Consider the following 25482-nt stretch of genomic DNA (forward strand, 5'->3'; position numbering starts at 1 on the left):
TTTGATTTATACATCAACTCCTTAAATATAAATTAATTTGAAATATATGAAATTATTTAAAATGAATTATGTCAACCAAGAGAAAAGATATTTGCAGTCGTGAATTATGTAATTTCTACGTAATCGCTTTAAAAAATAAATAAAACAATGGACTCACATAAAAAAAATTAAATTTTTAATAGTAGACCTCACTATTTTTCAAAACGATTATGCAACGGTTACAAACTTTATGGTTGTATGTAAAATTACTCATCAATCAATATGATAAAAAAGTGAAATGATATTTACAGTTCTCGCATAATACTCATTTTAAAATAAGTAGGTAAATTTGGGAGTCAGATAAAAACTTATTTTTTAATTGTGGCTCAACTTTTTTTCAAATAAAATATGCGGAGATTGCACAATCCAAGACTGTATATAATATTATCTCATAAAAGATAAAATTCTAAGATAGAAAATTATGAAAATTAAGAAAAAAAAAATCGAATCAATATAAGTATAAAGGAAACTCTAGTGAAATATGTTTCAAAATTATGTCACTAAATTATTACTTTTTATGTAGGCTTACATCTACTAATTGAATCCAAGGAAAATTAAGTAAGAAGATAGTAGTAAGTTTTTAAGAGTAATGTTATATACAATTTTAAAGTGTACAAGTCGTGTGTATTTTTTGGGTCCAGATTTACTCACCAATTTTAAAAAGTAATGCTAAATATAATTGTGTAATGCTATATACAGTCATTGAGTACTCAAGCGCCGCACAATCGTTTTGAAAAAAAATGAGGTTTACTATTAAAAAATTAATTTTTTTTTTCATTTGTTTTCGTATTTATTATTTTTTTAAAAAGATTATATAGCGTCCGTACAGTCCACGACTGTTCTCGTTTATAAATATAAATACGATACTCATATTTACACATATTTGTTCCTTTTTTTCTTCCGATCAAATATATCGTCTTGCATACTTCTTTCTTCTTGTGATGGGATTGCAATCCCTCCCTATTTCTCTGAAGAAATTGAACTACTTTAAAAAAAAACAAAAAAAAAAAAAACGTGGCAATAGAAAAGTACAACAAATTCTTTTTTTCTAAGCAAAAGGTATTGCTAATCAATCGATCCTTTAGTTCTTTCTCTCTGCGTATACCAATTCCAAGAAGTTTTTTCTCGGATCGAATGCAACTCGGCCAAGACATCCTTGATATTCATCCTTTCTTTTGGAAGTTCCATGGAGCAAGCTACTCCGACCCCAAGTATCAAACTCAAGCATTCTTGGATGTTGGAACTTGAAATTTGACTCTGGTCGGGAGCATCATCCGATCTTAACGCTCCGTGATCTTCTCTTTCCCAAAGAAGAATAGGATCAACAACATCAACCAGTCGTTCAGGCAGAGCTGCCTTGACAAATTCATGCAGCAAAAAGCCATCCTTGAACATGTCATCGGTTGGCCTTTTTCCGGTGAACATCTCCAACAAGAGTATGCCATAACTGTAAACATCTCCATTTGTTGACACCTCATTTCCCATTCCGTACTCTGTACATTCATACACAACATATTTTGTTTTCTAATCATTGTTTTGTACTTCTAGTTAAAAAAAAAAAAAAAGCGAAAATATAATCTTGGGATTTGGAATGGTCGTCTTTCATGAAGATCACGGAATAGAATTAAAGAACCGGAGATGGAATAGAAAAAAATGAGATCTAAGAAAAGAAAATACCATAATTTAATGTGGTTTGATCGTATTTTCATCAAATATCTATGATCAGTTGTATATATAGTCTATGATGACATATAAACCAAGATCAAAAGTATCAACAATGTTTGTTTCTTGTTCTTTTCTTGGTAGCTCGATGGGAAGAAGACCTTGTTAAAACTCAATCTTCCTGATTTTTGTCATCTGTTTATACTGGTTGGTATGGTGGTTGCTGTTATGGATGGATTTACATGCTTCTTTGCATTGGTTGGTTATTGTTCTGGCTTGGTTATGCATTTCTGTATCTTGTGATGCCTTTGTTATGGTTGCATCTATGTTTCTGTGAACCTCCATTTGCTTTTTAAGTTGGTGTAATTTGTGGCCAATGATAAGCCTTTGTCATTTGGTGTTCTAAACTACCAGGGATCTATCCTAACTAGTATTTTAGAACACGAACTGAAAATACTAATGCTCAATTTGCATAGTCAAAAAATATCTTGATTTATTTAAAGCTAAATTGAAAATACTCACCTGGAGGAGCATAACCCACTGTTCCTCTTACTCCAATGGAGCTTGATTGATCAATTGAATAATCTTGAGTGAGATCAATAAGGAATCTTGCCAAGCCGAAGTCACCTACGTGTGCAGTCATTTCTTCATCGAGAAGAACATTGCCTGGTTTGAGATCACAGTGAACGATCGGTGTAGCACAATGATGGTGAAGATATTCCATAGCACTAGCAATATCAATGGCGATATCTAGCCTTTGAAGGAGACTCAAACTCTGTTGTTTTCTAGAAGCCTCGTTTGTTCTTGGGGTTGGGTGCAACCACTCATCTAGGTTGCCGTTTACCATGAGCTCATACACCAAAGCCTTGAAATCATGACCTTGATAGTCAACACTTGAACAAGCTGTAAGTACCTTCACAAGATTCCGATGCCTAATAGTTCTCAAAGCCTCACATTCAGCAATGAAACTCTTTGAAGCTCCATGGTGCAAAAGGTCGAGGACCTTGACAGCAATTGTAGATGCACCCTGATCAAGAATTCCTTTATACACAGATCCAAAGCTACCCACACCAATTAAATTAGCCGAGGAGAACCCATCAGTAGCTTTTAGGAGACTTTGGTAAGATACATTCAAAAGCAAATTTTCTGAGTTTTTTGGACTATTTTCTTTTCTTTTCTTTTTTAAAGAAATAAGTAGACATAACAGAACCAAAAGTTACTCCAAGAAGTCCAGAAAGTAAAGAGATTATCAACTTCAAGGTAAGGGTCAACTTCTGTCTCTTCTTAGATTTTTCATGTTTACATATAGGAAGCTGAAACTCAGTTATGCCACCACAGAGCTCACCATTTCCCTTAACTGAAGTTTCACTTGCGTTACTGAAAACACCCTGTGTTGGTACCTCCCCTCTAAAATGGTTGTAAGAGAGATCCAATATATGTAGGAAGTTGAGATGTTCCAAAAAATTTGGAATTTCTCCAGACAAATTGTTGTTAGAAAGATCTAAAAGTTCAATGCCTCTTAATGATTCAAATGATGAAGGAATGGACCCCTGGAATAAGTTTTTTCTCATGGCAAGAACTTCTAGTTTTACACAGCTGCCAAGACTTGCCGGGATTTCACCGACTAACTTATTTGCAGAAATAATTAAACTTTCTAGGTTTTTCAAGTTTCCTATTTCCATGGGGAGAATACCTGTAAATAGGTTCTCAGACAAGTCCATACCAATTGGTGAGAATGGGAGACCCATGATTTGTGGGGGTATTACACCACTGAGGTTGTTCCTAGAAAGAACCAAATACAGCAAATTTTGGCACTTGGCTAGGCTTGGAGGGATTCGACCACGAAGATTATTCCCTCCTAAATACAATTCCATCAACAATGTTAAGTTTCCTAAAGAGGGTGGAATGCTTCCCGAGTGATTGTTCGCAGATAAATCCAAAATTCTTAACTTCTCAAGATATCCGATCTCAGAGGGAATATTACCTGTGATTGTGTTCTCGGCCATCTCCAGCGTCTCCAAGTTGATGAGATTTCCTATACCTTTAGGAATGCTTCCAAATATTCTATTATGTCGTAGAAGCAATCTGCTAAGAGTAGTTGAGAAGCTGCCAATGCAATTAGGTAACACACCGCCAAGTTTATTGGAACCTATAGCCAATATGCTGAGATCCGTGGCATTCATTAGAGAGCAAAGAAAACTCAAGTCATTTCCTCCACTATTTCCAAGAAGATTGGAGTGAATGACAAATTTCTGAAGTCTGTACAGCATTTCCAAAGAAGGGACTTTCCCAGTGAGTTTATTTGACTGCATTTTCAGGTCATACAGATAGGATGCATTAACTATCGAAACAGGGATAGATCCAGTAAATTGATTGACGAAAATGTTAAAACTTTTGAGATTGGGTAAGGTGACGCCCAAGTCCCAAGGAAGACTCCCTTGTATTCTGTTGTCTCCTACATCAAAGACTGTGATAGAAGAGAGATTAAAAATTGATTGAGGGAATGTACCAGAAAACCTATTTGAACCCAAACTTAAAAATGTTAATTTCTTTAGCTGGCCAAAAGAATCCGGAATACTTCCACCCAATTCATTAAAAACAACATCCAATGCTTCTAGAGATGATAAGTTTCCGAGAGAAGATGGGATACTTCCTGTTAGTTCATTATTGTAAATATAAAACCATCGAAGCTTGGACAAGGAGGCTAGCTCTGCTGGGATTTCTCCAACCAACTGATTATAATGAACTCCGATGTAGATGAGGTTGGTACAGACGGATATATTGTTAGGAATTTGGCCGCTGAGACTGTTTTTGCCTAATTCCAAGACTTGCAGTCTGCGCAAAAGGCCGACTTCTGGAGGGATTATATGAATAAAACTGTTGTTTAAGAGGTTTAGTTCTTTGAGGAAACTCAAGTTTCCTACTTGTGGGGATATGAAGCCCCCTAGATTTTGGGATTGAAGGTCCAACTTTGTGACCCTCTGATGTTGCCGACGGCCACATGAAACCCCTTGCCACCGGCAGAAGTGAATGCTATCATTCCAGGAGCTCAAAACGCCAAGTGGGTCATGTACCTTGGCCTTGAAGTCCAGCATAGCCAATCTGTCCGTCTCGTTGCCTCCGCCAACCACAAAGGTGATCAACGAGCCAAAACACCATAGGAAAACAAAAGCAAGCACAATGCGAAAAGATGAGGATGCATGCTGAGGAGCCAATGTAAGGCAAAAAAGTATCATCAATATGGCTGAAGAACGGCCTTTAGAAGCTCAAAAGGTATATAACAGAAAGTTCTTGGCAGGAATTGGGGGTGAAAATTGAAGACCCCAGGCCTGTATTATCAAATTTGCTCAGTTGTAATGGAGGTAGCATCGGAAAGAAACATGCACGAAAGAGATTGGATATACTGTTCAAACTTCAGAGTCATAAATCAGGCAGGTGCTGGTTGAATCAACAATTCAATAGAAAAGTCTTTCTGATGCTACACATTTTGGCTTGTATGGGAATATAACTAGTCACAGAAATAATATTTAACATGAAAGTTGGTAAGATAAGTAGGCCCTTTTTCTCCTCCGCGGCCGCCACCCAACACAACTTTGGATCTTTTATCATTTTCCATATAAAAAATGAGAATTTTTTTTTTTTTTTTGAATTGAGTACTGTTTGTTTTACCTTTATAAACGTAAGAATTTATGTAAGAAAGTAAAAAATAACAGTCATTTCTAATGAACCTTCTTAAACTTTAATTACAAAGGGAATAAATAATACTTGCCAAAGATTCTTCAAGATAGTCAAATTGATTTTCTTTTCAAAATACAAAAGGTCTAAGAGCACTAGTATTGGTCTATACATATACATATGCAAAGTCATATTTACATAATATGACCTTAAAATCCTCCACATTGGCTTATGCATATCTAAATATTTAGCTACCTATGAACAGTACTTATCCAAATTTGGATAACTACTATTCACCCTACAAATCATATTTTACTTATTATTTCTCTCTCCTCCCACTCTCTCTCTCACAATCACTTCATTTTCTCCATCTTTCAACAACACAACAAATCTTCACTTGTACATTCATTTTATTATTATAATATATTATATATATTTTTCATTTTATTATATTTTTAATATAATATATAAAAAAATTATATTTTTTTATTATTGCATTTGTATTATTAATATCAAATGTATGTAGTGGATGCTAATTGCAAAATATATATAAAAAATTGATTTTAGCAAAAAATTAATAATAATAAAATAATAATAAATTATTATTATTTTGTCTCAAATATGCATAAGTCAATGTGAGAATTTTACTTGAATGATAAAGTGAATATGTAAAAGAGGTGATTTTACATATGTATATGTATAGACCAATGCTAATACTCTAACTTGGCATTCCCATCCATTCTAAGTTCATCTAAAAAAAATATATATATATATATATATAATATAGATGTATTTTTTAAAAATATATATATAATATAATTAGATCATATGATTTGACCTATGAATCTACTGAATCAACATGAATCTGACTGGTTAATGTCATGTGATATTCGAGTTGACCCAAATTCACCCAAACCATATTATGTTTACGAAATTTTGTGTCAAATATTATCAACCCAACCCTACATGAATGTCATTTCAACTATACTTATAAATAAAAAATGTCATTTTAACTTTGTCCAAGTTGATTGCTACCATAGAAACTTATGGATTCTACAATTTATAATATCGTGTAATATCGTGGTGGTCTAGCTCTAACTATGCATGCATGCATACACACGTGTATATATATATATATATATAAAATAATTATTAGTAATAGCGTACTTTAATTATCAGTCAAAGGCAGCCTAATTGTGCACCTTTGTTGACAAAAAGACTTTCTCCAGATCTCAATCTCAGCACCTATGTCCTCTTCGTGCAAACTCTAGTTATTAGCTATCAAGGTTGCGAGGGTGTTTTACGTAAATTGTTGGCACTAGTCTTACATTTTATCTGTACTTTTAAAAAGTTATAAAGAGTTGTATTATCTAATGTTTTGAATACCGTATCGGTGATTATTTTAGTAGAGATATTAAAATGAGATATTTCGATACTAATACAAAATAATTTATATATGAATAAATTATATATAAATTCTATTTCAAAATGATAGTTTTTATATGAATAAATTATATATAAAATATAAATAGTCTGGTCTGAATTAGGAGTCAAAAAATGAGCTTATAGTTTGAAGAAATGAAAAAAAAAATGTAAAAATTGAAATATCGGCTGGTACAGGCTGAAACGATTGAAATTTTGACCAGTACAAAATTATATCATTTTCTGTACTGACTACGCCACAAAAATTATATATTTCAACCGTATATGTCGTTACGGTACAAAATTCAAAATTTTGATATTATCTCTAAATATGTTGTCATTGGGTCTCCTCCATGTAAATATACGTTATAATTCAAAGTGACAGACATGATACATTGATATTCAAGGATAATAAATTCTACCCAAAAGTTACCATCCATTGATACATCTTTCTCTTACCATACTCTGTAAGTGTACATAGATAATATATAAATTATATATTTTTGGAAGTCTTCTTATCTAGATTTCGTTTAGATAGTAAAATGAGATGAGATGATTTTAGATAAAAGTTAAAAGTTAAATAAAATATTATTAGAAAATTATTTGTTAATATTATTATTGTTTTGAGATTTAAAAAAGTCGAATTGTTTATTATATTTTGTGTGAGAATTTGAAAAAATTATAATCATGAAACGAGATGAGATGAAATCGTGTTTGTATCTAAACAGAACTTACTCGTTAAACTCAACAGTAATATGTTTTATTTTTATTTTTATAATTATTCAAAGTCTCACGAGATATATTTAAGTAAATTGCATAACTCATTTTTGAATAATTTTATAAGCTTTTTGTGTATCCATAGAAGGGTCTATATATACATATTAGAGACAAATTGGCGTACATATATTTTTAGATTTATTTTTTTAATTACATTTTAGGTATTAACACCAGTATAATATAAAAAATTAATACATCTATCGTCTCAAACAAAAATAACGGCCAGGATATCAGGAGTAGCATTTACGTAAGAGCGGATATGTTAGGTCCCACTGTTGATATCCATTAAGACCGGAACACGTATAACTGACAAACTGCCTAGGACACTGAAAACCAAATCACCCAATCCAAAGGTCAGCAAAACAAACGACACGTGTTGTCTCAACACAAAGCAGAGTTTTTCTGTCTTGCGTGGGGCCCAATCTTCTCCCAATTCTTTCTTTCCTTTTTGTGGGGCCGAGAAACATAAAAGATCTTGGTGTTGCACAGAAATAAATAAATAAATAAATAATATATATACATTAGGCTTATTACCTTTTAATTTACTATTCTTATTTATTTTTTAAAATATTTTTTTTAACATTCTTAATTATTAAGAAAAAAATATAAAAATTTATTAATAATCACTTCTTTAATAATCAAATAAAAAAATTAAAAAAATTTAAAAAAAAAATAGTAAATAAATGGTAGCGTGTAGAATTTAATAAGCTTATCATTATCTAATATTTTAGACATAAAAAGATTTTATAAAATAACGTAATTTAATGAAGTATGTTAAATTATAAATTATTTTTATTATACAACAAATCTAACATATAAAGTAAAATTAAATCAATTTATAAATATTTTTTTTTATATAATTGTAGCCCTTGTCAATTTTTTTTTTTTTTTTTTTTTTTTTTTTTTTTTTTTTATCAATGCAAAGTTTAAATGATAGGTTAATAAAACATTTAAATATTTTTCCGTGAGACTTGGTAAATACTCAAAATATGTGGAAATATGGTCTTAAACAAAAAAGTGAAAATATGAGTTCCAAGGATTAGTTGGACAAAATCTTGCATAAATTAATGATAAAATTTTCTATAAAAAAAAGAAAGAAATTATGTTTGCAACACTTTTAAGTGTAACATACATATATGCAAAATTGAGTATTTTTAAAGTGAGATGCAATCAAGTTTATCATTTTTTTTTTTTATTTTTGTGACTAATAATTCAAATTTTATTATTTTAATTAAAGTATTATAAGTAGTTAGACTCTAAAGTATTTATATTAAGGAAATTAAAAATAAAATAAAATATATATTTTTTTTTTCTCCTACAACAACAAAATAGAAGACCTTATTTGCAGAAGGAAACTGCTCATCCCCTCCGTTTTATTTTATCTTTCTCGCTCTCTTCCTCTCACCTCCCCGGAGAGACCAGGTCCTCTCTCTCGTTGGCACATTCTTTTTTTCTCCCTTCTGATTTCTACATACCCATATGTACGCTTGTATTATATTCAATATGTGCGTATGCGGGTGATGTTTATCTTTCCATTTTTGTTTGTGGGATTTGTGTAGGTGGGTATTTATTGAGTAAGATCTGATGTACTTTCCGGTGGATCTCGCCTCTACGCAAGATCATGATGGCCCTTGAAACTAAAGGTATGCATGTATTTTTTATTTTTTAAAATTAATTTTGGTTGTTGATCTGACGGTTACTAGGTCGGTTCTGTAAAGTGTTATGGTGGTGTTTTTGATCGGTTTTAATTAATTCTTTTACGATGTTGTTTGATTGTTTTATTTGGTTGTATGTTCTTTTGAATTTCATGAGGAAACACTAGTCTGTGTTTGATAAAAGGAATCTCTCACTCTCAGTGACGTTGTTTGAATTTTAATTATCGAGGGGAATGTGGAAAATAGTTGTGATCTAGGTCTTGAGTTTTGAGTCCCTATGAGAGAATTCAAGTCAGTTTGGGTTTAAATGTACGAGTTAGCTGCTTAAGTATGAATGGCAGTGGACTCTGAGAAACATATTCAAGTGTTGAATTGAGATGTGGAAGCTATGGGATAACAAGTTTTTCTTTATTCGTTCTTTTTTAGAATGTGAGATTTGAGCTTAAGCCCTAACTCAATCGCAATAAATGAGGCATATGCGGTGACTTGGAAATTTTCAAGGTGGGTGTAATATTAAATAGTTCAAATAGTTGTGAGTTTCTAAATAAATAATATAATTTTAATTAATGATCAAAGAAAAGATTAGATACCATAATCACACCTAGTAATAGGCATCATCCAACCAAGCCCATAGAGGGTGAAACAGCTTTCCATAATTTCCTAGCCACCTTGCAATGGAGTAGAAGATCCACACATTCTCAATTCCCACTCTTCTTGCACATACAACACAATTTATAACCATAACATGTCTCTTCCTTAGGTTGCCGTCAAGGGAGCCTTGATTTTCCAAATGGTCTTCTATGGAAAATTAATATTGTTGTGGGGGACTAATCCCCATTTTTTTTGGGGGTGGGGGCAAGAGGTGAAATATCATTTGGTGAGTTGGGCTAAGATGCGTTCTCCAATCTTCAAGGGTGGATTGAGGTTTCGGAATATGCTAATGTTTAATCTTGCATTGTTGGGGAAATGAATCTGGCATTACTAGAATGACAGAGAGGCTTTATGGAAAGTGGTAGAAGATTACAATTATGGATGTCTCTGGGGTTGTTGGTGATCTAATGAGGTCCAAGGGCCTCATGGGGTGGGGCTATGGAAGAATATAAGGAAAAATTGGGGGGATTTTATAAAAACATCATATTTGAGGTGAAATATGGATCCAGAATCAAGTTTAGGCTCCATCTATGGTGTGGTGACAGGGCCCTCGAGGAAGTTTTCCCCAATGTTTATAGTGTTTCTTGTAACAAGGATGCTTCAGCAGCAATCAATTTGGAGATTCATATTGATTCCATTCAATGGAATATATGCTTCATTAGAGCAGCTCAAGATTGGGAGGTGGATGCGTTTAGTGGACTTTTTAATTTGTTGAATTTTGCTAGATTGCAGAGAGAAGGCAGAAAAGATTCTCTGGGCCCCATCAAAAAAAGGAATGTTCAGTGTTCGTTCCTTCTGTAATACCTTCATTGTTCTTTATATTAATCCATTTCTACTTATAAAAAAAAAATTTAATCCATTTCAATGGGAGAATATTTGGAGGACAATGCTTCCCTTGAGAGCTGCATTCTTTGCTCAGATGTGCTCTTTAGGGGAGATTCTTACCATGGAAAATTTAAGGGAGAAACACATCAGGATGATCGATTGGTGTTGTGTGTAAGAGGAGTGGGGAGTTTGGTGATTATCTTCTAATTCATTGCTAGACTGCTAATGCAATGTGGAGTGACACTTTTAGTTGGATTGGTTTGGCTTGGGTCATACCTAGAGATTTGCTAAATCTACATGATTTTCTTTTATCTATATCTTCTTTTGGATAGGCGTCTTCTTTGTATACTTTATGTGTGCTTGTTTTGCACTTATTAATGAAGAATTATTACTTGTTAAAAAGAAAAAAGACTGATGTCTTATAGGAGCAGCTTGTAGTTTAGGTTTTTTTACCTTTTTAAATAAAGCACCGATTCACTGTTGGTGTGACTAAATACCTTAGATTGAATGACGAACTTGAAGCGTAAATGAGAGCGGGTTTTGGTGGCGATTCCTAGCTGGTGGCTGCAAAGCCCTGTAAAGTCTCTCTCCAAAATGGACTGAATGATGACCCTGAAGCATAAATGAAAGCCTGGTTTTTAGAGTGTTGCTTGGCATCCAAGATGGCCACACGATTATGCTTGCAAAGAAATGATGGTGTTTCTAAATAAATTTTGATATTTCTCTTAATGGGGTTTTAATTGTAGTTTTCTGTGGATCCTAATCGTGGGTAGAATTTCCTTTCATAGCCATGACATTTGCTTGAACTAGATAACACATTGGTTATTTAGGCTTCGTGGTGCGATTTATGTATGTACATACAGCCATGATTGCCACACTAATAACATGCTCGCTGCTTCCCATTTTACTGCAGAAACTATGCAAAGGAACTGTGAGGCATCCTTAAAATGCCTCCAGAGCCCGGGAGTCCCTTACAAACTGCAGTGTAATGGGAATTCTGTAGATGGCTTTTCAGAGCTTAAAGATAAAATAAGCACTCACCATGGTGGGGATGTTGAACCAGACCGCCCATTGGGTTGCGAGTTTCCTGAGCCACCTAATGATTTTTACAACAAGCCAACCTACCAGCATGATTTTGGCAAATGGTCGACTTTCCATTTTGATTCTCCAAAGGTGCAGCGGTGCCACATTAACACTTTTGAGAGCCAGTTTTACCAATTCCCTGTGGAGAATCAGTTTCAATATGTTCCATTTAATAGGATTGCTCAAGGTCACCCCTATGATTTCCAATTTCAAGATTTTCAGTATTTTGTGGTCATAGATTTTGAGGCGACCTGCGATAAAGATAGAAATCCTCACCCACAAGAGATAATTGAGTTTCCATCTGTTATCGTGAGTGGTGTAACTGGCCAGCTGGAAGCATGTTTTCAGACATATGTGCGACCAACTTGCAATCAGCACTTGAGTGATTTCTGCAAGGGTCTAACTGGTATCCAGCAAATTCAGGTTTGTTCTGAACTCAGTTTACCTACAATTATAGAAAGGAAATATGGTACATGGATTGATCAGTTGCAGTTTACAGTAGATTATTTTAGTGGTACTCAAGAAGTGGGCTCCGCCATCTCCCCCAAATTGTGATGCTAATTTATATTTTTTCTTAGTATAGTCAACTTTAGTTTGCTTTACACTTCATGAAGGAGATTTCTACTTCAGACTTGTATAGCTATCTTTGTTTGTCTCTAAGCTGTGGATTTTAGCATCTGAAAATATGACAGATGGTTAAGGTATGTTTGGTTATGGAAATGAGAATGTTTGAGAATTGTTGTATTATGTATTGTTTATTGGGTTTTGGGAATGGATAGAGAAAATTTTGAATAATTTTTTTTTTTTTTTAAAATAAGTTCTGTATTGGGATTTGTGAAAGTCGATATAGATGGAGTTAAAAAGATGATTGAATATAATTTTTTAGGAGTAGTTCTTGTATTGATATTTGTAAAGTTGTTTTGATTTTTTTTTTTTTTTTGTTTAGGCAACGATTGGATAAAAAGTTGAAAGTGTATTTTTTTAGATTTGAAGATGTTTGGTTTGAGATTTTCAAATATATTGATTACTTTTGAAAAAAAATTTGGCAACCAAACTAGGCCTAAAAAATGTTGAGTCTTGAAGGAAAAGATTTCCATGGGAAGTGATAAATTTTAAGATCCATGTCCTGTACAACGCCCGTCCATTTGCAGTTTTGGGACCTAGGGGAAAACATTATGGGACTGTATGCTGATCAGCCCTCCTGAGAAGCCTATGTTGGTGGTATCAGCATTAGGTTATGGCCTCTTCTCAATCATGGTTTTTCTTGATGAGTTGTAAATTTAATCTTTTTTTATCTGCACCTAAAAGAATAGTTGAAAAGGAGGAGACTCCACAATCAAAGCGTTCAGTTGAGACGTATAATACCTTAAGAACATCAAAGTTGTGCTTGTGTTTGTGTGCATTATTGAGTGCATATGCATGTATGGAATTTAGAGACACACTAGAAGGAATAGATCTAAACTGTGCTATGGACATAAATGCATAGATCTATTTTTTTTTTTTTTTTTTTTAATACAAAATCTGAGTATAAACCAAGAATACCATCTTACTAAACTCAATTCAACTAAGCCTCCCAACTGAATGGGGTCAGCTGTAAGTAAATTAGTTTTATAATTTGAATTACATAAAAAAATATGATAGGAAATGGCAATTTTTTGAACTTGGATCATAATTACTGAGAAAGTATCTGAATTGAAACTGATGGAATATGTGACTATATATGGATGAACTTACAAAAAAAAAAAAAAAAATATGTGACTATATATGGATGAGTTGGAGGCATGTATGAGAACCACACTGAATTTCTCGATCTATACAATGGTGTTATAACCATGATTATTAATAGTTAATATTTGTTTTTGTCTTAAAAAACTTGACTGTTTAGATTTAATATTGTTCTGACCATATTGTTCGGTGCCAGGTGGACAGAGGTGTTACTTTAAGTGAGGCTCTCCTTAGGCATGACAAATGGCTTGAGAAGAAGGGGATTAAGAGCACTAATTTTGCTGTGGTGACATGGTCAAATTGGGATTGTAGGGTGATGCTGGAATCTGAGTGTCGATTTAAGAAGATTAGAAAGCCTCCTTATTTTAACCGGTAAAATAACACAGATAATGAAAATACTGTTATTTTGAAATTCCTACGTCTGGATATAATCTGGTCTGATTTCTGTGTTGATCTTTTGTTAGATGGATCAACTTAAAGGTTCCATTCCATGAGGTTTTTGGTGGTGTGAGGTGCAATCTTAAGGAGGCGGTTGAGATGGCAGGCTTGGTATGGCAGGGTCGTGCTCACTGTGGCCTGGATGATGCGAAAAACACTGCTCGCCTACTTGCGCTCCTCATGCGCAGGGGTTTTAAATTCTCCATTACAAACTCTCTGATGTGGCAGACTACTGACCGCTCATTGATGTGGAAGCAGTCCCCAGAGCCCCTGTCCTCCCCTCCTCAGCCACAGAAACCAAAGGATATTCATATTCCTGTTTTCCCCTATCACCCTTATTGTTTCTGTGGGGTGAAGAGCAGCAGGGGAATGGTCCAGAAGCCGGGGCCAAAGCAAGGGAGCATCTTCTTTGGGTGTGGAAATTGGACTTCCACTAGAGGAGCCCTCTGCCATTACTTCGAATGGGTTGCTACCTGAATGGGAGTATGAGAAGACTTCTCTCAATCTCCCCAATGTTATCCCAAGTCTTCATAAAATGTTTTCTGTAAAAATTAAAAAAAAAAAAAAGAAAAAAAAAGAAGGGATAGAAGTAATGGGTTGTCTCCTAGTAAGCAAGTATGCCTTAGGTGCTTGGTGAGGTTTCTGCTTCATACAGTATACATATAAATAGTTGGCTCATTTGCTTAATATTGTGTCTGCTATAGACCAAGTAGTCTTCTAAGGAAAGGGAGCTTCAACCTGTAAAGCTGACTTACTGTTGACTGGAGAACAGCTCGGAATGCACGGATGGGTAGTTAGGATGGTGCTTTTACATGCTCAGGCATGCTAAGTTTATCTTAAATAATTTGTGAGATAGAGACACTTATCTGAATGCATTTTTAATTGGAATCAGTAGATTTGATGGGCTTGGTCTGCTGATTTCATTTGTTTGATATTAGCTTCCTGTTGCAGTTTTCTAGTTTGGATATCAAAAACATCTCAACCATCTCATCTCATCTCATTATTATAATTTTCACAAATTCTCACATAAAATAAAATAAACAATTCAATTTTTTCAAATTTTAAAACAATAATAATATTAAAAAAATATTTTAATAATATTTTATTTAATTTTTAACTTTTATCTAAAATTATTTCATCTCATCTAACTATCTAAACACCAGTTGTCTTGTCTTATAGATCCAGTTTTCTCTCCTTGGCACATTTAGGAGCCCCCGACTTAAAAGGTGCCTGATGTTGAAAAAATTTTAAACAGGAAGGGGTTTGATAACTTCATTAGAGAAGTTTGTGGAGTAAGATGAGATGAAAATTTTGTGAATAATAGTAAGATAGTTTGTGAGTAATAGTGAGATAGTTTGAGTTATATTTTATGAAATTTTGGAAAATGAGAGAAAAAGTTGAATAAAAATTATTATAAAATTAAAATATTGTTAGAATATAGTTTTTTAATATGATTTTTGTTTGGAAATTTAAAAAATGAATTATTTTTTATTTTTTGTTTGAAAGTTTAAGAAAACTGTAATGATTAATTTGAAAAAGTTGTGATGATTGGTTTAAAAGTATTTATGTTTGAGTGATGTTTGAAAATGAAATGAAATGATAATTTTGGGATGAAAACTATTTCCAAAAAGCCCGGTTCGAGCAAACGACCACTTAATCTTTAACTGTTTAGATACAAGAAGTGTTTCATCTCATCTCATCTCATTATTATAACTTTCTCAAATTTCCATACAAAATATAATAAACAATTCAACTATTTCAAATCTCAAAACAATAAAAATATTAAAAAGTAATATTCTGACAATATTTATTCAACTTTCAAATTCATCTCAACTCACTATCCAAATTGTGCCTAAATCTAAATCAAAGCATACTATGTTTACATTCTACCAATTCGTGTTCAGAGTGGAAATAACTGTACTCTCTCTCATTATCCAAGAACTCCATAGTCCATGGTGTGCAACCCTGTCAAATATATTTGAGATAAACTTTTTTCCTACAAATTCAAGGTTGAAGAAGTTTCTTTTGGGCAAAAATCTTGGTGCAATTTAGATATTGAATTGAAATAAAAATTAAAAGTTAAATAAAATATTATTAGGATATTATTATTATTTTGAAATTTAAAAAAGTTAAATTGTTTATTATATTATGTAAAAATTTGAAAAAATTGTAATGTTGAGATGAGATGAGATAAAACACTTCTTGTATCCAAACAGAGCTGTCTTTGTGGGGGTTTTCCAAAAATTGCTGGGTACAAAAGTCATATCAAATACAGATTTAAGATGTCACGTATAAATAATTAAATCTCATTTCTCATTAATTTATACTTTTGAGATAAGAGATAATTTAACATAGTATGGTATACATGTTTTGAATTCGAAACTAAATTGTGCATTCACCTAATTGAATTAAATGTTCTCTATATTGGTCTCACACAGAAAATTAAGAAAGAGTATGACCTACACGTGAGGAGGGTTAAGATATAATATAAATATTAAAATCCATCTCTTCAATTTTGAGCAAGACACTGCTGCAATTAAACTTATGCCGTCCTATCCCCTAAGAGTTGGCTCAAGTGGTAAGGGCCTTGGGCTTGGGGATATGCTTCTCTCAAGTCTAAAATTCAAATTCCCTTGGATGCAAATAATTTCTTGGGACCATCGGATTGAGATTTTTCCTTTGAATTACCCGAAGTGCACTTACGAAAAATTTCTTGCCAAGGGCCTATGCAATCCCGAGATTAATCGGGACGCTATTTCTGGACACCTTGTGCCAATAAAAAAAAAAAAATACTTATTTCATCCTACGCATATTTGGAATGGTCGAAATCACACCCTCAGTTACATATCCAGCGGAAACCCTACGTTACACCTCCCAAGACAACCGGGGAAGAGAAGTAGAAAACAAGATTAATGACGAACTCCGATGCAGGTGATAATATCAATGTACAGGCACAGGCAGAAGATCAGTAAGGACTTGAACAACTATAAGAACCAAACAATTTTTATAAAATTAGTCAGTCAGAGCCAACTACATTTTTTAAAGCTCCATATCTAGCTACCTATATGTGCAAATGGGGTGGTGGCAGCCATTCCTCGTACCACACCCCTATGTCACAAGCTTAAAACAAGTGTAGATTAAAATATATAAAGAATGAGAGAAGAACTTGAATTTACATATAGGGTCATCATGACCACCAGATTAGGAGTCGGGTTGCTCAGTTTTCAGCGGTGCACCTGATGAGGATTTGCAACTCCCATTCTGAAGGTATAGGCTGTTGGCCACCATAGAATCACTAACCAACCCAACATCAACATCATCGAAGTTAAGGGTGCCTCTAAACTTTCGGGTGCTGCAGGAAAAAGCAATGCAGATGAAGATGTAGTACAAGGAGGGAAAAAGAGAAAAGGCCAAACCTCAGAAGTTGGAAGGCATGTAGAAAAACATACCCATTCAAGCGGTTATTGATGGCACTCAGGTCTTTTGAAGGGCTCTGATATGCATGAGTACTCTCTCCAACGCAAGCATAGTAACTTTTTGAGCTATGTGAGATTAGAGCATCCATCTGTACAAATATTCAAAGTTTAATTTTGGAATGAGGAATTGATAAGTAGATCCGCGGATACGAAGAACCTAACTTTAACTTAAGAACAGAGCACTCCCCTAATTCAACTTGTTTTGATGCCAAGTTCATGCATTGAGATCATCATCTCAATCTTTTTTCAATCACATCAAATATATCATTGAGCCACCCAAAAACCCATAGCAAGACCAAATAAGCAACTCATATACAAGGTTATAAAAATAACACCTGCTCAGAAAAGGCCAAGACCATGGTTGAAATCTATAAACTTGTATAGAAAAACTGATAAGAAAACTGGTAGAACTCTCAGAGCAAAATTAGGTGAAACATCAAAGTCACCTTTACAGGAAGAGGGCTTTTTAGTTGTGTTTTTTTTTGTCTTGTATTTTTCACGGAAAATAGGCAAATAATTGGATGAAAAAAATTTTTTTGGAGAAGTAATTTTTTTTGAGATCTAAAGATGTTTGGATTGAAATTGAAAACTTTTTGTGCAAAACTTTGAAACTTTCTTTGCATCCAGATATGCCAGGTTCCATCAAATTGAAAATGTAACGGACTTGCATTACTCAGATGGAGATACGTACTAACTCAACCCACAAATGGGATCCCGCATAAAATAAAACAAGCATACTTCAAATATCTAAAATAATTTCACATAACACGTGAAGATCCAAATTCTCTTTTGTCCTTTGCTCTAGTAGGCTTGTAAGTATGTGACATTGACTAATTTGAAAATGAAGCGGTAAAGGAGCAAAGCCCAAAAATATGAACACTAACAAAAACACAAGTACCTTTGATGATCGCAATGGAGAGACATATACATTGTGTGCTGCTGATACTTTCTTAGGGGACATATCAGGGAGACTTGGAAAAGGAGACATTTTAGGTGATCCAGGACATTGCGCTAATCAGCCAGAAAAGAGAGAAGAAGCATATCAGGTAATGGCTAGCATGATGCAAATAGCAATTGATGAGCATGATGATAATATATAAATTCGCAACAAAAGCATACCATCATTATTGTTGACTTCAGGAACTCGGTTAGTTTTTGTAGTTGCTCCAGCAGGGCTAAGCTCAACCAACAGAGGCTTTACAGCAGGAACAAAGATTTTATTGTAAAATGTAATGATATCAACATGTTCCTGTGATGTTCTCTGTTTCCAAACCACTCAAGAGTGTTAAAACTTATCCAGAAGACTGACTGACAGTTAAATAGAGATTAGGAGACAGTACCCCATTGTGCCGTGCTGATGACCAATCAACAAACACACTGCGGAAAACTTGTGGTTTACATTGCGGTTGTTTGCTATAGTTGTAAATAATTTCCCTAAAGGTCAGGGCAAGTTGAGATATCTGCACTCCAGAACATGGCAAGAGTGAGAAAATAGGAAAAGGATTGAACAGCAGCCCAAAAACTCTCACAAGTTCGTCATAGCAAACCTTTGCAACTCCATAGAAACAACAAAGGATGATCTGGTCAATGTGACGGTTAAAAAATAGAGATGTCCGCTGACTTAGGATTTGTTGAAAAATAGAGTAGACATTCTCTCTGATCTGCTGAGATAGTTGTAGCCTTTCAACCATACCATTGATTCTGACAGCTGCCAACTTAGTTATCTAGAAATCACATGTACAATATGTAACTGTTAATGCAACTAAAAAGACAAACCAACGGAATCCTAACTAAATCCACAACGTGAGGTGAGATGGAAAACAAGTACAATTCATGACAGGAACAGATGTTTACCACTTTACTTCATTTGTTAAATTACAAAAATAGTACGTTTGACCACATATACAGCACAAAGAAATGGAGGAAAAAGCACTACAGAATAAATCCACCTCAGGATTGGTCTCCAATATCCTCATTGTACAAACAAATATCCACAACAGTTTGATCTATATATCATCTACACGAAGAATTATCATCCTAACACAGAAAAGCTTCAAATTGGATGGCTCTGAGCAACCAAAACCTTACATAATACATCCAACAGAAAAATGCAAAAGTGATTCCTCATAAATGTGCCTAATACCTTGCTAAAGAATATATTGATTCCAGTTTCTGCACACGTCTCCCCTCCACCACCTGGATTTGGCCGTGTTGGACTGCGCACATGAATATCCAAAGGCAGAATCCCAAGTTAAAGAAGAGCTATAAAAACGAAAAGATGAAAACAAATTAGATCCATCAGTTCTCGTCTTCCAAGACTACATCTACATCAAATAGTACCTAGCAAATGCAGACTGCAAAGCAGGGGGTGGTAGCTTCGATTTAATGTTGTTCAGGAGGCGATCCTTGACGGGTGATGTAAAGGAATTCCGCTCTACTAATACACTTCGGTAATCTGTGCAGAGTCTTTTTGGAGACCTGATATCCCCATTCTGACCTGAATAGCAATAGTAATACAGTATATATTAATTAAATCAGAATCACATTTTGTTTCAACAAAATAAAGCTATTCCAACTACTTCTATGCCTGCCCCCATGCATCTTAGCTTTATAGTTAGGGCATATATATAATGGACAGAGGTCATGAGTTTAAAACATGTATTTGCCAAAACTACTCTGCCAGCCCATAATGGCTACCATGGTTTAACACTCCATTCATAGTACAACCTTTTTTTATGTCAAATAACCTATGCATTGCACATAATTATTTATGTGATTTTGAACAGTCGACAAATCATTACCTAGTGAAGTCTCATGTTTCTGCAAAGAAGCCACGGGAGGTACCCCTCCGCAAGAAAATTTATTATGCATGGAAATTGCATCTAAAGATGGCATCGGTTCTGCCATTAACCCAAGACGATTTATTTCTGCAGAGAGACTAGGCCTTGCAACTATCAAAGAATTATACATTGAGGAACCCTTTTCCCACACCATGCTCTCCAAAAGTCGTTCTTCCAATGAGTTTAGATGTCGCCTCAATTCTCTTGGGAGGGATTCCTCATGTCTAATGAAACTCTCTATGACCTTACTAAGATCAAAAGATGTAATGCCAGTCCTCTCCAACACTGCAGGAAACAACATTGTGACAGTCTTATGTGTCGCTAGAACCAGTTCAGCAGAACAGGCAAGCATACATCTATGGAACCTCTCATTAGTTAACAAAGAGGTCAAATTATTTGCGTGAAGTATTTGGGCCTCTGCTCTACACATTGCTTCCAATACCCTATAATATAATTTGAGTGCTTCATGTTTTCTTTGTTCTTCCCAGATGTTGTCCATGAGGTTTGCGCTTTGCAGATTTCCAGTCACACAGCGCTCTCCCAGACCACTGTTTGGAAATATAGCCTGCAATATTACTTGTGCCCTGTATGCCACATCATCAGTTACATCCCTATCACATGATGCCAGGAAACGCTCCAGCTCTACTGAGGGTTGTGATAGAAGTGGAGAGATGACAGTCCTAAGCCACTTTGCAGTTGTCATTGCTGTGCTTACAGGTGTAGCTGCCATCTTTGAACTAGCACCACCAAGAATACCATTTGCATAAGATGCAGGAGAGCGCTGTGGAGAGAATTGACTAGTAATTGTTTTGGCTGGTGATGCTATTGAATCAAATTCTCTCTGTAAAAGAACAAATATCAATATCAACTATTTTTCTTCAGTACACAATACAAACAGTAACAAATATTTGCACCACTACAATGACTTTAAATAATGCACATTCTTCACAGAAAACATGCCTTGACACCACTCATGTTCGCAGCACCTCCAGACAAGCTTCCAGAAACAAGTTTGATGTCCTCATCATTAATGAACACCCTTTCATCCAGTTCGCCCTTGCTACGAATAGCATCATCATAATTCCTTTCCAAATTACCTAAACTGGATGATAAGGATGAGTCCTCCAGTAGGTCTTCAAAATATGTCAAACCATCTGCATAAGTATTGAGATTTTAGGAATATAAATAAATGAAACTCGGTAACCTATTCTTATAATCAGTAATTATAGAATATCTATCTGCAAGGAAATTTTCAATAACCTGTATCAATGTTCTCCAAGTTTTTGCTTCTGCACTCAGATGCTGGACGTGGCGTTTTCTTCAAAATATCCACTATTATATTATTGGCCTTTTCCATTGTTTTTCTCAATTCATGTTCAGAGGTATCAAAAATGTTGCAAAGTGATGCAAGGATGTCCACCTTTGTCCCATCTTTCTTAACTGAACCACATATTAATAGAATCCGCACAAATGAAGAATGCCAAAGTCAAACTACTCCAAAATTTAAGAAAAAAGGGTCTAAATAACCAGAACAATGTAATAAAAGGACCGCTATTCTAGAAAAAAAAGAGAACATTTAATGAATATGCCAAAAGAGCAAAAAAATAAAAAATTACCAAAACGTCGATTATCATGGATATTGAAGTTTCTGAAGCGAACAGGAACATGAATAATTAAGATAGCCTGTCACAGATTTCAAAAAAGGCCGTGAGAGAATATTCTTAATGAAATTGCTATTATCTTTATTACTAGACAATAATATTGTTCTTCTCTTTACTACTACATGTCTTCTAAATGTTCAAGGTAATGAGTGTGGATGAAAGAATATTATCAATGTGGTGAAACTGCCAATTCATAATGTATGATATGTTAATTGTTTTTCCTGCCTTTCAGATTGTGTGAAATTGCCAATTCGCAGTGTATGATATGTTAAATGTTTAACTTTCATAATTTTCAGATTGTCCTTCAAGTTCTGAACTTATTGCACCAACCACTTCTCATCATTTGAAAAAGAAAAAAAGAAAAGCAAAACATGTTGTGCCCATAACCAGACCACCATTGCAGCACTTTATTAAGCAAGCAAGAAATTAATTAATGCAAGAATGTAACTCACCAATACGGAAACCAAACCGTTTGTGCAGGTCACCAAGTCCTTAAAACGGCTGAACACATGTACACGGAGTGCCAAAAACAGCAACCATCCAAACCGATGGTAGTCTGAGACATAACCAGATACACTGGTAACAGCTGACTGCTTATCAACATTTGCTTCATTTGTGAGGAACAAATCCCGGTATACACGTACGTAGTGCCTTGTATCATTGTTTCATGAACATTTATGTAATTTAAGTAATAAATTAAATGACATAAATGTGTCAAATTATCAAGAGATGACACTGAAAGTGCAGTTTCTTATTGCCTTAATAAGAATCAAATGAAGTGCAATTGCTTATTGCAAAAAATTCTAATGTGACGTCAGAGTCATATTATAAAGATAATCTACAATGCATACCTCCCTTGCCTGGACATGTTTTAGCAGACATTTACAACTAGCAATTAGATTAGTATAGTTTACTTTATCTGAATATTGATGTAACATTACTAGTGATCTCTTTACTTTCTCAACTACAGCATATTCCACCCCAGATTGTCTAAAAATTCACAAAGCTCTAGTGGTAAATAGCTTTTGTTCAGTTCAATTATTTATTTAAAAGAATTTTCCAAGTAGTTGATAATGCATTAGATACCAAAGACATCTTTTGAAGAAAAAAGAAAAGATACAGAAGAAGATACCCACTTGCTAAGAAGACTCAAGTGCACAAAATCAGCCTGCAACTCCTTCGCCTGATTCGACAAAAATGAATACAGAACCATTAAAAAGCTCAATGAAAAAAAGGAATAACTATACAGAATAGATGCATATCGACATGACCCTCTTAAAATATGAGCATAATTCTCTATCACGTTAATACCTCGAGTCTGTTCTCCCAATCTGCACCATATAAATTACTCAAAATTGGACCGACCTTAACAATGAAATGCGGAAGCTCCTTAAAGAAGTCCACAATGCTGCGAAACAAAAAATAGGATGATGATAATCAAAGAAAGCAATCAATCACCAACACTAAAAATAAAAACTGTGAGACTAAAGTCGTACGTCAGCTTTGCTGCTCTCAGTATCCAACATAAGGTAAACCTATTATCATCAGACCCTCGCTGCTCGCTATCTCCATTCTTCTCGCTTAGCCTTTTCACAGAATATAAAACAAATGCAAACCAAAACCTTTCTGCTTCTTCAGGCTGGCACGGATAAACACAATTCTGTTAATGTCACATAACAATCTTTCTTCCATGCAACTTCCACGTGAACAAGAAAGTGTAAGAGAACATACCGTTCCATTTCCAATAACTGAACTATTAGTCATCAGAGGTTTGGTTTCTTTCAACAGCTTCATAGCTTTGGTACAAATGATCTCATCCAATGACAGTCCATTCTGTCACCAAAACCCATATTTAATTCACAGGAAACCGACTCCTGAAAAATAAAAAAGAAATTAAAATGAAACTGCCAATAACACAGAAACAAAATCAAGACCTTGCAGAACTCTGTGAATCGAGCTTCAGTGGGGTCCATATTGCCGCTACTGGAATGGAAAATTGTAGCTGTTGCGTGCGAAAGTTTAGCGTCTTCCATCTTCTCTAATCCAGTTCGACTCGTCCAAGCCCTGGCCGACCCAATCTAAGCCAATGATGCACCAAGCTCAAACCTTAAAAAAAATCTCCATTTTCAGTTTCGAACTTCCGAATTTCCTTCAATCAATCTGAAAACCTACTAACGCAAACCAACAACTTGAAAATCAAACACACAAACCAAATTTGCAAATACCAGTAATGAAATATCGAATAACAGCAATTAACGTACAATTAATATAACGTATAGAAAGAAATTCTCTTTGCTTTCTCCGGGAAAAAAGCTAAAGCAGAATTTGCTTCCGAAATACAAGGCAATTACTTCCAAATTGTTAAAAACAAAGACAAATATGGCATTGTTGCTTTTGTTTGAAATAATTCACACTAAAAAAACAGCTAGTGCAAGAACTTAAACAAACAACAAGGCTGAGATCTCAATTGAAAAACATAAAAATCAAATTCGACTAAAGAAATAAAAGGACAAAAAAGAGAAGCTTACGACTTTCGCCTGGTTTATCTCTCTTCCCAAGCGAACAAACCCTACAGATCAAGAGAAGAAACCGAAAAACAACGGCGTTTCTCGTTAGATCCAGAGCTAATCAGAGAAGGTTGTGAGCTCTGAAACCTATCTTTCTTTCTCTGAGTCTCTCTCTCTCTCTCTCTCTCTCTCTCTCTTACTCTTCTATTAGGAGTTCTTTTTGGGGAAACCCTGCTTGAGGTAGCGCGGGAAAGACAGCATGGCCATGCGCATGGTCGTCATCATCATCCCCGACACATGGCACATGCAATAGGGGTTCGACACGTCACGGAGTCAGCTTTTTTTTTACCGCCAAAATTTAACGCCGTTACAGGATTTCCTTGGGCGGTGAAGATCTGGCTGATTCTGACTTGAAAGTCGGCCTGACGTTAAGTGGTGGTAACTAACAGAAGAGTAATATTCCGTACAATTGTAATGTGTACAAGTCTATATAACTTTAAAAAAAAAAAAAAATGGGTGATATTTATTATTAAAAAATTAATTTTATTTTACATAAATTTTATATTTATTTATTTTATTTAAAAAAATTATACAATACTTACACATAAAATTTATGATTATAAAAATTATTTCTCAAAATGTTCAAGCCGTTCATAGCTTCGGTAAACAAACAAAACGGCCCAGCCCACACTTGTGTCCCTGCAATGCATCAGGAAATCCGGCACATTACGTGGCAGTGACTAACGAAATGTCGAAATGAGTAATATTAAATATAGTTATAGGATATATAAATATAGTATAATTTTTTTAAAAGATTAAAAAAATTAATTTATTTTATATAATTTTGTATTTATTTTTTCTAAAATAAATTATATAATTCTTACGTATTTAAGTGTAAATAACATATCTCCGCCGTCGTAGGTTCGGTAAACAAACAAAACGGCCCAACACACACTTGTATCCAATGTTTTGAATACCGTACCGGATAGCGTACAGATTAAGGCACTGGAACGAAATATTTCGGTACTGATACCGTTTCGGAATAG

General features: G+C 34.4%; 3 protein-coding genes across 4 annotated transcripts; 1 reads left to right on the forward strand and 2 right to left on the reverse strand.

Moving 5' to 3' along the window:
• Positions 1-890: 890 nt before the first annotated feature.
• LOC121240195 (probable LRR receptor-like serine/threonine-protein kinase At3g47570) lies at positions 891-5098 on the reverse strand. The gene is given in 3 exon segments (XM_041137595.1): positions 891-1532; positions 2224-2912; positions 2914-5098. Coding segments are annotated over 3 exon segments (3141 nt in total). The 5' UTR covers positions 4938-5098; the 3' UTR covers positions 891-1104.
• A 3770-nt stretch (positions 5099-8868) lies between these two features.
• LOC121241195 (3'-5' exoribonuclease 1-like) lies at positions 8869-14889 on the forward strand. The gene is made up of 5 exons (XM_041138871.1): positions 8869-8997; positions 9135-9218; positions 11620-12212; positions 13711-13886; positions 13979-14889. Exons 2-5 carry the CDS (start codon positions 9197-9199, stop codon positions 14427-14429), a joined length of 1242 nt encoding a protein of 413 aa, XP_040994805.1. The 5' UTR covers positions 8869-8997; positions 9135-9196; the 3' UTR covers positions 14430-14889.
• A 2048-nt stretch (positions 14890-16937) lies between these two features.
• LOC121241451 (retinoblastoma-related protein-like) lies at positions 16938-24698 on the reverse strand. Of its 2 annotated transcripts, none has more exons than XM_041139229.1 (19): positions 24458-24698; positions 23864-24035; positions 23661-23762; positions 23426-23568; positions 23241-23337; positions 23066-23112; positions 22382-22580; positions 21885-21951; positions 21529-21708; positions 21229-21422; positions 20230-21109; positions 19769-19925; positions 19572-19644; positions 18976-19152; positions 18769-18888; positions 18548-18689; positions 18327-18439; positions 17402-17517; positions 16938-17304 (listed from the first exon to the last, which is right to left on the reverse strand). In XM_041139229.1, exons 2-19 carry the CDS (start codon positions 23960-23962, stop codon positions 17154-17156), a joined length of 3057 nt encoding a protein of 1018 aa, XP_040995163.1. In that variant the 5' UTR covers positions 23963-24035; positions 24458-24698; the 3' UTR covers positions 16938-17153. The 2 variants fall into 2 exon arrangements, with proteins under 2 accessions (XP_040995163.1, XP_040995162.1); XM_041139228.1 differs by having other exon boundaries at positions 23426-23576; positions 23663-23762; positions 23864-24097.
• Positions 24699-25482: the final 784 nt, after the last annotated feature.

This window comes from Juglans microcarpa x Juglans regia, chromosome 7S (genome assembly GCF_004785595.1).
Source record: "Juglans microcarpa x Juglans regia isolate MS1-56 chromosome 7S, Jm3101_v1.0, whole genome shotgun sequence".
Taxonomy (NCBI): Eukaryota; Viridiplantae; Streptophyta; class Magnoliopsida; order Fagales; family Juglandaceae; genus Juglans; species Juglans microcarpa x Juglans regia.